Below are 13,189 nucleotides of genomic sequence, written 5' to 3'. Positions count from 1 at the left end.
TTTAAAAATCTGTTTTTATATCATTCTTTTTGGTTTCTTTTTTTTTTGTAAGTAGTTGCTTGGCTACACATTTTCCTTCTCAAATAAATTTGATCCTTTCTAATTTGTCTTTCCAGCTTTTTTTGTCTTCGCCAGTCTGGAGTGCAGTGGTGCAATCTTGGCTGACTGCAACCTCCGCTTCCCGGGTTCAAGCGATTCTCCTGCCTCAGCCTCCCTAGTAGCTGGGACTACAGGCGCCCACCACGACGCCTGGCTAATTTTTAGTAGAGGCAGGGTTTCACCATGTTGGCCAGGATGGTCTTGATCTCTTGGCATCGTGATCCATCCGCCTTGGCCTCCCAAAGTGCTGGGATTACAGGCGTGAGCCTCCGCACCCAGCCTATATCATTCTTTTAAATATTAATATATTATCTCTGGACATGGAAACATAACAAAACATAGAAGAGTTTGAGCCTCTGACAGACCTCTATTCAAAACCCTACTCCTCTACCAGGCGACCTTGGTCAGGCTCTCAGATATTCCTCGCTCTTTATTCCTAGTCTGTGTAATTCCTGCTTTATGGGGTTTTTGTGAAGGCTAAGGGAGTTAATGCATTTGCAACACTTACTAATGAGTCTGTCACATAATGCATGCTTGGGTACTGCTAGCTATTATTTTATAGCATCTTAATTAAAACCTAAAATAATGTCAAGAAAGGGAAGAATTTGAATTTGTGTTAAATGGCCCTGTAATGTGAAGACTTAAAATTTTGATATAATAGGAAATATTCCCTTCTAGAATGTACTTAAGAACTGCTTCTTTAAATTCTTACGTTTTTACTATTTCAAAATAATTTTTTCAATGTGAGTAGCAAGGAATTTTCCAAATGAAATTCTTACTTATGATAGAAAATTACAATGATTTCCACTGTTTGTAAGAGATAATAGTCATTGTTTAATTTATTCCCAATGTTTTCTAGATGCTTTTAAAATGTAATACATTTTAAATAGGAGATAGGACTTCAAGATTTTGGAAGATTTTAATTTAGACTTAATACTATTTGATAACCCATCTTTTTCTTATATAGTTACACTTATTATTTTGTTGCAGTTAAAGTATCAGAGAATCTTGGAACAATTAGAAAAGGAGAACAAAGAATTGAGAAAATTAGTATTGCAGAAAGATGACAAAGGCATTCATCATAGAAAGCTTAAGGTATTCTAAGTTTATCTTGTTTAATCTCAAAATTTTACCGCTTAACATTGTGTGTTCATCAGTACCAGTTTTTAAGGAGCTGTAAAGTGTGCTGTCATCCTTTTCTTTCTAATCTAATGTCCTTGGAGGATGGAGGGTCTCTTCCTGTATTAAGACATTTTAGAAGTTGTAGTCTCCAAATACTTGTTTTATACTATGCCCATAAAATCTTTACACTTTTAAGAGCTATTTCACGTGAATCAGTTTATTTTTCTGAAATATCTAGTTTATCTCTAGGCTTAACCTTTACATAAAATTTTATATAAAATCAGAATTGTTAATTGATGGACATGTAAGTGACTTATCATCATTGCTTTACTTGTATGCCAGTGAATGGTTAGACCATTTTCTTCAGTTTTTAAAAAAATTAACACTTTTCTTCTAAGGAGAGCTTTCTTAGGCATTTTAAGGAATTTTTGAAAAAGTACGTGCTGGTATTATTATCATCAGCACATTGGTAAGCTTATTTATCAATGAATCGAGTGTTACTATTCCCCACCAAACTAACCACATGTGCTAAATTGAATTGAAACAATTATTTAACTTAAATCTCATATAAGTAAGCAGAGTTTATATGTAGCAAAACTGCAGTAAATCATGGCGTATACATTCTGTAGTCAAGGTCCAAAGATAATACAGTTCTAGCTTAACAAACATGCATTAGTAGCTTTGACTGTAAATCATGACTGCACAAAACAGATAACATGACTATTTACAAGTGACACTTAGAACTGAGAAAAGTCATTTCTAAGTGCTAATATATAGAGAGTTTACCTCAGAAACAGTATTTTCTCTCATAAAATGCAGTGGCAGTTAATATTTTTTGTTTATTTTTAGGTGGGTGGATTGGCAGTTGCTTGCCATTTAATTTTTTCTAGGGATTAAGAAATGAAAGGAACCTTAAGCCATCATTTTGCTCCTGCCTTAGCATTAAAACTTATCCATAATTATTAAATGCTTGATGATACCCCTTTTTTTAGGCCTATTTATTTTACTTGTAATTTATTTTATTTTATTTGTAATTTATTTATTTTGTAATTTATTTAAGTTATTTATTAATTAAAATAAATTTGGAATTTATTTTATTTGTAATTATTTCAAATAATTACATGAAGCTTGTTACACGCAATGCAAAGCACCACGTTCAACTCTGATTCTACAGCAAGAAACGATACAGGATATTTGCCCTTGCTACACTCATATTTCAGCCTGCCCAGTTGTCAGCGGATACTTAACCACCCTTACCGGTTTAACAGTCTTCCTGGTTTCTCCTTCATTCAGATGCTTGCTCGCACGTGCTCTCTGTCCTCTCTCCTGTTTCTCTCTCATGCATGCCTCAAACTTGGCAAAGAATAATTTCATTGTCAGTTGGTTACCTGACCACCTTATTTTGCCTTTTTGGTGTTAATGGTCTTTTCTTGCATTCAGTATTAGCTCATCAGTATTAAGTAATAATTTCCATCTTACTTAATTAGAATGTTAGGAAATCCTGAATTAATTAACTTTATTAAATCATTGTATCTAAATAAACTGAATGAGAAATGGACTTTTAATCTGTACTATTTTAGTTTTTACTATGAAGATGTATTTATGTAATTTGAGAAAACAATACAATGATTATGGAAAAACAATTTGAATTTATCATTTTTTTCTCTTGACACATCTGTTATATTTTTTTCTTTACTTTCACTGTTTTATATTATAACTTTTTAAAATTCTTACAGAAATCTTTGATTGACATGTATTCTGAAGTTCTTGATGTTCTCTCTGATTATGATGCCAGTTATAATACACAAGATCATCTGCCACGGGTACGTGAAAAATTGATAGTGAACTTGCCAATTAGCAAAAAAAGCAGCAGCTTAGCTTCTTAAAAATTATGTGTATATATGTACACATACACATATATACATACTAGATGTAGGCATTTATTTTTTTATATAATCTTATATATTCCAAGTAATGTCTTAAGCAATATTATTTGACGATTTTAGTTCATTATAAATATTAATAAATATAAGTACATTATATTTATGAGTTACTATATGTGTTATGAAGGAAGATATTTGGCTTTATATAGTCATAATATTAGTAATATTTAAATACTGAACAGTGGATTAAATTAGCCATATGCGTGAAATTTAATAGAATTGAAAATGTGTTTTTAAGCAGTAAACTAGCTATGGAAAAGATTTATGGAAAGTTAATAACCTGGATTTAGAAATGCTGGTTTAAATGAGCACAAGTTTTTAAAATAAAAATTAGGCTATAAACAGTTTATCCAGTTATAGTTTTGCTGTTCCTATTTTCAGTGTGCACACATATATCAATCAGCATTTTTTTTTTACAGATTTTAAAATATTTTTTCACCTGTAGAAATTTTAAAAGACTAAAAAACTCAGAGCAGCATTACAAATAGGATTTAATTTTAATTTGGTATCAGAAAAATATGAATAAGTGTTCTTTGTTTTGTGGGAAGGTTGTTGTAGTTGGAGATCAGAGTGCTGGAAAGACTAGTGTGTTGGAAATGATTGCCCAAGCTCGAATATTCCCGAGAGGATCTGGGGAGATGATGACACGTTCGCCAGTTAAGGTAAGAAAACAGGCCATCTCAGTGAGGTTCCCTAGGAGAGTAACTGCTTCAGTGAGACCTGTTCATTGTGCTGAAATGAAGACTTTTAACCAAAGAAAGAATTGATACATAGTGTTTGGAATAATCCCTAATGTGGAAATCAGTAGGAGGCACAGCCAGGAGGCCAGTGTGGCAGGAGCTGAGTGAGGGGAGAGTGGTAGGAGAGGATGACAGAGACCCACTTGGGAGGCCTTCGGATTTTATTCTGAATAAGATAAGAGAGAAGTTAAGAGAATGAGAATATTGGGAGTGGAGTCAATGAATATAGTTAATTTTCTAGTTTTATTGTGACAAAAGAGCAGAGAAATGAGGCAGTAGCAATTGAATATTGTTGGATTAAGGGGAGGTTTTTAACCCTTTTCCTGTTTAGAAAAAAAAGTGCAGCTCAACACCAGTGCTCATTTAATTTTACGTAAACACACTCTCTGAAGCTGAAGCAAATCTAATTTTCAATGTGAAAATAAAATATAAAAACTGTTCTTAGAGTTATTTCTAAACAGTACTAACATCAGAATCGTCTCAATCATCAGAATGTCTGTTTTTTAAAAGTCAGATTTATCAAATTAATCTTCGGCCAACAACTTTTTGAGAATGATGTAAACATCACACATAGGAATTCTGCATTTTCTAGGATTTGACATTTTCAACTATTGAAAATTACTGTATTTTGTAAATGGTCATACCGTTACTAAAATGGAATGCTTGAAATAGAATGATGTCTTTTGTTTCCAAAGTCAGTATACTAGAGCTATGTGAAAATAATCATAAAAGCGAGATATTTTACGGCAGAGTTATGTTGGGGCAAATGCTGCAGCTGCAAAGCACTGCTGGCAAATATTGTCAGAGCGAGTGGGAAAAGGGTTAAAGATGTTTATATGCTGATTATAATGATCTAATAAAGGGGGGGAATGATGCAAGGGAGAGGGAAAATTACAAGAGCAAAGTTACTGAGGTGAAGGAGCTTGTGACTTGGCGTACTAGTCCGTATCTAGGAGCACTGACAATTTCTCCATGGTCACAGGAAGAAGGTATGGGGCTGCAGAGTCTTTCATTGAACAGATATTGACAGAATGCTTAATATGTACTAGCAGCATTCTAGGCAATATGTTGGTAAACAGCAACAACAAAGAAGATCCTTGCCATAATGGAGGGTATGTTCTAGTAGAGGGAGACAGACAATAGATAATAAGTATAATACATAACTGTATAGTATGTTAGAAGGCAATAGTGTTGTACAAAAAGAAAAGGCAGAACCAGGCAAGGAGAATGGGGGTGCCCCAGAGTATTCATAGATTGCATTGATAAGGTGGCATTTGAACCAAGATTTGCAGAAAGTGAGGGAGTAGTCCTGAGGATATCCTGTGTTCAGCAAGGAGAATAGCTGATGCAAAGCCTCTGAGGTGGTCGTGTGGCTGTCGTGTTCAAGGAACAACACAGAGGCCTGTGTGGTCAGGGCGGGGTGAAGAGCTAGCTATGGTTGGGGCAAATGATGACGTTAGAGGAATAATGAAGAGCAGGGAGGAACAGATCAATAAGGCCTTATAGGCCATTGTACAGACTTCCGTTTTATTTTAAGTAAAATGGAGAGCCAGTGCAGGATTTCGAGCAAAGTAACAACAGTGCCTTTTAAAAGGCTGCTCTTTTGAAAATAGTTGTAGCCAAGATGTAGAACCAGGGAGTCCAGGCTACTGGAGTATCCAGGTGATACTTGGGCTAGGGAAGTAGCAGTGAAAGTGGTAAGAAATGGATAGATTATAAATGTATTTTGAAAGTAGAATTAACAGGATTTCTTGACAGGTTTGATATGGAGAGGGGAGAGAAGAAAAGCAATGGGGAGAAAGAGAGAGAGTGTCAATCATCAATGATGGCTCCAGGGTCTTTAGCCTGAACAAATTAAAGGATGTAGTTTGCATGGAAGTCTGTCAGTGGATCAGGTTTGGGGGAAGAAGATCAGGAGTTCCGTTTTGGACTTGCTGAGTGGTGATAACAAGCAATTGGGTATGCAAGTTTAGACAGACGTCTGGGCCAGAGACATATATTTAGGAGTCATGGTCAACTATCTAAAAGTAGTATTTAAAGTCATGATCTTACTGGAGAAGATCTTCAAGAGAGTGAGTAGAGATAAGACACAGAAGCAAGCAGTATATTCTGGGCACTCTGAACATTAAGATGTCGAGGGAAGCGAAAATAACAAAGGAATGTGTGAAGGCCCAACCAGTATAGTAAGAGGCAAAGCAGAGCAGGGCAGTGCGCTCAAAGTCAGGGAAACAAAAAGAAAATATGGAGGAGGAGGGAGTGCTCAGTGAGGTCACATGCTGCTGATCCATCAAGGAAGGTGAACATAGAAACCAGTCATTGAGTTCACCAGTGGAGGCAAGAAAGGGGAACGTGTGGAAGTTTCCTTCTGATTGCTTCTGCTTCCTCAGTGAAATACTAAGCCAGATGATCAGCTGTTAATTAGAAAGGAGAAGAGATTAAAGACTGAGGCAGGAAGAACAAGTGAAGTCTTTTAACAGATTGTGGTGACTCTAGGAGTGAATCAGTGGAGAAAGTCAAGTGATATTAGGATTACTGAGTTGGACTGAAGTCCCTTTAAGTTCTGTGGACATAAATTTTAAATGAATCATTATGATTGTGTTTTGTTTTTTTCATGTTCAGCTGGTGGGGGTAGGTGTAGAATAATGGGAAGATTGAAATTACCAAGAATTATGGCAAGAATAGTGGGAGAAAGACAGTAGGGCTGATGCTGAAATCTTCAAGAAATGAAATCTGTTTACAAGTGCAACAGGATATGGGCAGCCTAGTGTGATTCATCCAGATTGCACTTTTGTGGGTCTAGCTATGGATTGAATCGTGTTATGTGTTACTAGTTCTGTGTGTGGTACTGTGTGCATGTACCAGACTTTACATATCCATTTTACTATCGATGGGAATTTGGGTACATCTAACCTAGAGATAAAAACAAAATGAACCTCAGACTACACCTCATATCATGTTCAATAATCAGTTGTAAAAACATGGGAAAGAAACCTACCTTTTACATTGTTACTGGCACCCTAATTGTAGAAGCTGTGGATGATACTTCAAGAAGGAATTAATTTTATTTTGGCAGGCAGGGTGTGAACAGGTTTCCTTGAAACAGATGAGGTTGGTCTCGTTCCGGTTTGTCATTTGTCCCTTACCGTTTACTAGAGCTTCTCCTTGACCAACCCTGAATTCCAGTTTTTTGTTTCCCCAGAGCAGTGAAAGTGCCAAAATCCCAGCTTAGCATTTTAACCTCCTTAGCAGCTTCTTTCTGCTTGGTTTCTTAATATGTGAAAGCTGTGAAAGGAAACTGCACAGGATGTTGGGTTTTGTTTTGGAGGTTTATTTCTGCAGTTCATTTTTCTTTGGGATTGTGGGACCTTAAGACGTGACTGCTTGATAACTCGGAATTCCAATCTTGTCTACTCAACCCAGTGAAACTGCTATACATTTTAAGTTTTTCTCTTGGGCCTTTGCCCTGTGCTACAAATCAGCAAATCCTCTGATGGAAAATAGCTGAACAGCTTTCAAAGAGCTGTTTATTGTTTTTTAATTTAGCCTGTTTAGCTAATCTCAGTAGAAGGAATTGTATTTTTAAAGTAAAATAACTAGAGAGAAGCTAGAAAAGTGTCAATTAGGCGTTTAGAAGTTCTTGTGAAACCACTGACTGTTGATATACATTGCTATAACATTTCTTGGCTGGGCGCGGTGGCTCATGCCTATAATCCCAGCACTTTGGGAGGCTGAGGAGGGCGGATCACCCGAGGTCAAGAGTTCAAGACCAGCCTGGCCAACATGGCGAAACCCTGTCTCTACTAAAAGTACAAAAAACTAGCCAGGCATGATGGCGGGCATCTGTATTCCCAGCTACTCGGGAGGCTGAGGCAGGAGAAGCACTTGAAACCGGGGAGTGGAGGTTGCAGTGAGCCGAGATCACGCCACTGCACTCCAGCCTAGGTGACAGAATGAGACTCCGTCTCAAAACAAACAAAAAAACAAAACAAAATTTCTTACCCAAATATCACTCCTTGAGTGAAGCCTGTCATAGCTCCCTTATCATCAGTTCCATTCTCTTCTGTGGCACCCTAGGTTTTGTCACTCTCTTCTGTTATGTCTGTGTATATTTCTCCCAGCATGTAATGAGGTCTAAAACCGGGACAGTCAGCTCTGTGTTTCCCCACCTACAACACCTGACACATAGTTCACTCTCTATAGAGGTTGAATGAATGAATTGTCCTTTACCTGAATTCATCTTTGAGGTTAAATGCAAGGTTTCCTTTTAGTGTTTCAAGTTTTAGAGAGATGATTTTGGGCTTAGTGCTGGGGGTGCACCAGCAGTAGTGTGAAGGGACTCTTGGATTTGTGCAATGCAGTAGCCCTGTCTAGACCACATAAGGGCTGTGGGAATTAATATTACTTATAAATACATCATTACATCTCAGTTTTCTATTACTATCAGGTGACTCTCAGTGAAGGTCCTCACCATGTGGCCCTATTTAAAGATAGTTCTCGGGAGTTTGGTCTTACCAAAGATGTAAGTAAAATTCATCTAAGGTTGCTATGTGTAATTTTATAACCTGGATGAGCTTATAAAAGACAGTTAAAGAATATTTGCGAATTAAGATTTTCTTAGGATTTTGTGTTTTCCATTAGCTTGCAGCATTAAGACATGAAATAGAACGTCAAATGAGGAAAAATGTGAAAGAAGGCTGTACCGTTAGCCCTGAGGTAAGGGCTGCAATTCATTTCAGTCACATTTTATGGAAATTAAATGTTTATGATTTCAAATAAATCATAATCTTTGTATTGATGTTTAGATTGCTGCTGTTCCAAGATATGTAGAGCTTTTTAAAAAAAATTCCAAATAATGTATCATTTTGTGGGTAATTTTCCAGAATAATTACTTTTAGGATCAGAGAAAGAATACCATTTTTGTGAACATCTTATCTGAATGGATGAGATATAGAATTTTCAGAATGTATTTCACCAAAAAAAATTCTTAACAAATTCCCCCCAAAATTTAGCATTATTTTATTTTTATTTTTCCTGAGTAGACCATATCCTTAAATGTGAAAGGCCCTGGACTACAGAGGATGGTGCTTGTTGACTTGCCAGGTGTGATTAATGTAAGTATATACAAAACATGTATTTTATTTTATTCCTATTGTGTGAAGCATTTATAATGACATTTAAAACCTTTTTCTTTAAGACTGTGACATCAGGCATGGCTCCTGACACAAAGGAAACTATTTTCAGTATCAGCAAAGCTTACATGCAGAATCCTAATGCCATCATACTATGTATTCAAGGTAAATCATATCAAAAGATTTTAATGTACTGATATGTTTTCTTCTTTAGCAATCCAAGCTTTGCATTAAATAGTTCGTGTTATGTAAACATACAAGATAAATGCACTTTTGCCTTCTCTTCGTATTCATTTTATTAGTAAATTAAATTAAAGTTGAAATTATTTTGATAAGTTTTACATAAGCATCATTGAAATTTTTATTGGCTAGAATTTCTTTTTAGTAAATAACGTAAATGTATTAAAATCTTTCTTGCTATAATGTAGACACAGGGGTATACTTTGTGCTAAGTTTTAAAAGTCTACTTTGCATCTTAAAATTCCACAGTGTCATTTTTTTATTTTCTTCAGATGGATCTGTGGATGCTGAACGCAGTATTGTTACAGACTTGGTCAGTCAAATGGGCCCTCATGGAAGGAGAACCATATTCGTTTTGACCAAAGTAGACCTGGCAGAGAAAAATGTAGCCAGTCCAAGCAGGGTGAGGTCAAATTCTTTGTTGAGAGAATAGATTCTTTGTAAAAGCTCCAGCTGTGATAGGGATTTGTTATTTAAAAAAAAAAAAAAAAAAACACCTTACAACTAAGATTTATTACAATGAAAGGATAAAGCAAATCACAAAAGGAAATGGTACATGATATGAAAGTCTGAAGGAAACCAGGCTCACGTTTCCACTAGTTCACTCCCGGTAGACTCACACAGGGCACATTTAATTCCTCCAGCAACAAGCTGCTTGTTAGAGACTCAGCTCTTAAGGTTTTCATTGGAGGTTAGTCGTTTCGGCATCCTCCTGGACCAAAATTATTTCATACTCCCAAAAGGAAAGCATATGTTACAATTAAACCACATTACTTGAGTAGTGAGCCACTGTTATATAGGGAGAGGTTTATATCAGTGTAGGGAACTGTTTACCAGTTAAGTTTTCAGATACCAGCCAAAGGCGGGCAGGCCTTTTTAAGGATAGTAGTCTCAGGCCTGCTGTGTTAACCCTTTTCTAGGTAGCCGCCATAACCTCTGCCCTGCCTTCTTTTTAAGGGTAAGGCCTGCCACGGTATTGATGGTTCTGACATGGAGAAGGGGAGAAGTGAGGTAGAAACAAATTTCTGTGGCCTCCTCCCCATCTTGCTTCATTCCTTTCATTTCTTTCAACTCTAGGATAGTGAGTTTATATTTCTTCTGAGCTGCAACTGAAGCTTATTTCAGTCCTTTTTGTATAAAAGATTCAGCATTAGCTTAGGTGTAACTTGTCTTAAAGGAGGGATTCTTTTCCCATTATTAATCTGAATGGGCTTCAGGGGGTAGAAACTCTAACATATGTGAAAGGTCTCTGTGCAAATATGCATTCTTCTGGGTACATAGTCTATTTTTTTTTATCACGTTTAGAAATGGATTTTTGATCCTAAAAGGGTTGAGAACCAGTAGATCCAAATATTAAAGAAGAAGGTGGCAGGGGAGGAAGGAGTAAAAGAAGACAATCCAGCTTGGTTAGAATTTAGATACTTGAAGAGAGTATGGAAAAATAACAATAACTACCATTTATTGAGTGCTTCATGCCTGGCACTGTATCATATTGTCCCATAATCTCACCAACCTTAAGGTCGCATAACTGCTAGGCAGCAGAGCAGGAATTCAAACTAAGGTCTGTCTGACTTTAAAGAACTACACATCATTCCAGGTTTTCGATACATGTGTTTTAATAATACATTTTCAATATAGTAAAATTAAGTGTATTTTTTTCAAATAGCAATGGAAAAACATTTTAAATGCTTTTGTGCAGATTTATTTGACTATATACATGTATAGCATTATTTTACTTTCTAAATTGTATATTATGCTTTTAAAACTTATGTAAACTATATCTCACATTAATTTTTCCCACTTTTAAAAATAGATTCAGCAGATAATTGAAGGAAAGTTCTTCCCAATGAAAGCTTTAGGTTATTTTGCTGTTGTAACAGGAAAAGGTATGCAAAGATGGATTATAATAACTTATTTTTAGTTTATGTTGTTTTCAAATAATAAAGAGTAATTTTGTTGGTGAAGATTTGACCATCATTCTTCCCCAGGGAACAGCTCTGAAAGATTGAAGCTATAAGAGAATATGAAGAAGAGTTTTTTCAGAATTCAAAGCTCCTGAAGTAGGTATCTTGTTAAAACGTTTAAACATTTTACAGTAGGAGAGTAGCTTAAATCGAACCGTTTTCACTTAAAAGATCAGGTTTTATAACCATTAGTTTAACATCGGATTTCTAGGATTTTTCCCAAGTAGTGAACTGTATCTAATAAACAAGTCCTTAGCTACTTTTTGACAGAATTGAGAGCAGTTTATCACATGGTGCAATACATACTGGCATGCTTCCTTGGATGTGGGCACCAAAAGACAACATAGATATCTGCCTCTTACTTTATTTTACTTATAAAGTGGTTTTAGAAAATTGACACTTTCACTTTTAAATATGTGTACATATTTCTCTTACAGTATTAGGGAAGGTTGGAGTGGGGTTGTCAAAGAAGTATCCCTGGATAGATATTGACAGGAGATAAGATAAGCAAAAAGAGCTAAAGGCCAGTTGTATTACTGTATACTAAAACTTTATATGTCGAGTTTCTGGAAATAGAAAAGTGTGTTTGTTCTAGGTTAGTATGGTAAGTCAAGATAGTTCTTGCAAACCATAATCTTACATGCTTTGGGAGTGCACTGACAACACGTAGAACTGTGCTATCTAATGTGGTATCACTAGTTTTGTGTAGTTATTAAAATTTAAATTAGTTGGGATTAAATTAATTTTTGGAAGATGGCTTTCTTCATGTTCTTTTTAAAGGCATGGTGGCTCACGCCTGTAATCCCAGTACTTTCAGAGGCCAAGGCGGGCAGATCACTTGAGGTCAGGAGTTTGAGACCAGTCTGTCCAACATGGTGAAACCCCAGCTCTACTAAAAATAAAAAAAAAAATTAGCTGGGCATGGCGGTGGGCACCTGTAACCCCAGCGACTCAGGAGGGAGAATCGCTTGAACCCCGAGGGGGTCGGGGGCAGAGGTTGTAGTGACCCAAGATCACGCCACTGCACTCCAGCCTGGACGACAGTGCGAGATTCCAGCTCAAAAAAATAATAATAATAAAATATAACATTAAATTTAAATTAGTTAAAATTCAATAAAATTAAAAATACAGTTCCTCAGTTAAACTAGCCACACATTTCAAGGGCTCAGTAATCCAGTGTGCCAGTAGCTACCATATTGGAATGTTTTCCCTCATCCCATAAATTTTTATTAAACAGCACTGGTATAAAAGGTAAGAGTGGCTGTTAGCAAGCACATTCATAGACTTGGTGGTAGTATTGTCCTTTTTGTCATTTTAATATAGTTTAGCTCTTGTTATTTTTTTTAATAGGACAAGCATGCTAAAGGCACACCAAGTGACTACAAGAAATTTAAGCCTTGCGGTATCAGACTGCTTTTGGAAAATGGTACGAGAGTCTGTTGAACAACAGGCTGATAGTTTCAAAGGTAAGTTGGATTTTTTAAAGAAGCAAGCAAATTAAGACATTTTATTAGCTGGCAACCTTTAGCATCCATATGATTCTATACTACTTTCCTTTAACAGTTGCTTGGTAGTTCATTTACAATTAGACAATATCTGGAAAATAGAAGAATACAAACCTTCAGTTGTTATACAAGAACAAGATTTTTCCTTTCAGAGGAAACATCTCTAGGAACACATTTGCAGAGTTCAAACAGATGAGAACGTTTGCTAGTGCTTGGAAGTACACAATAAACTATAGAGAATTCAGATTCACCCTGTTGAGGGCGAAGAGAGCAGATGTGTTGGGAAGCAGAGCCCTCTGGACTTTATTTACGTGGTACTCTTTCCTGAATCCCACTTTCCTGCTCAGTGTCTTTTATCTGAAGAGAATATATTTGCTTTCTCTTTTCCCATATGTAAATCCTACCTGATCCTACCTATTTATCCCAGTTAGTCCCTCTGCAACCTTG

At 36.2% G+C, this 13,189-nt stretch overlaps 1 protein-coding gene across 1 annotated transcript; it reads left to right on the top strand.

Annotated features, from left to right (window-relative positions):
* Positions 1-1,005: 1,005 nt before the first annotated feature.
* LOC116464632 (dynamin-like 120 kDa protein, mitochondrial) lies at positions 1,006-12,750 on the top strand (the record flags this gene model as incomplete). The annotated part of the gene is given in 12 exon segments (XM_032147894.2): positions 1,006-1,194; positions 2,958-3,044; positions 3,713-3,826; positions 8,349-8,423; positions 8,543-8,617; positions 8,944-9,015; positions 9,099-9,198; positions 9,546-9,676; positions 11,087-11,159; positions 11,262-11,273; positions 11,276-11,333; positions 12,588-12,750. Coding segments are annotated over 12 exon segments (1,137 nt in total), but the record flags the coding sequence as incomplete, so codon positions are not given.
* Between the last annotated feature and the right edge of the window lie 439 nt (positions 12,751-13,189).

This window comes from Hylobates moloch, unplaced genomic scaffold (genome assembly GCF_009828535.3).
Source record: "Hylobates moloch isolate HMO894 unplaced genomic scaffold, HMol_V3 SCAFFOLD_1150, whole genome shotgun sequence".
Taxonomy (NCBI): Eukaryota; Metazoa; Chordata; class Mammalia; order Primates; family Hylobatidae; genus Hylobates; species Hylobates moloch.
Note: the sequence above shows the minus strand (reverse complement) of the source record. Positions and strands in the feature narration are given on the sequence as shown.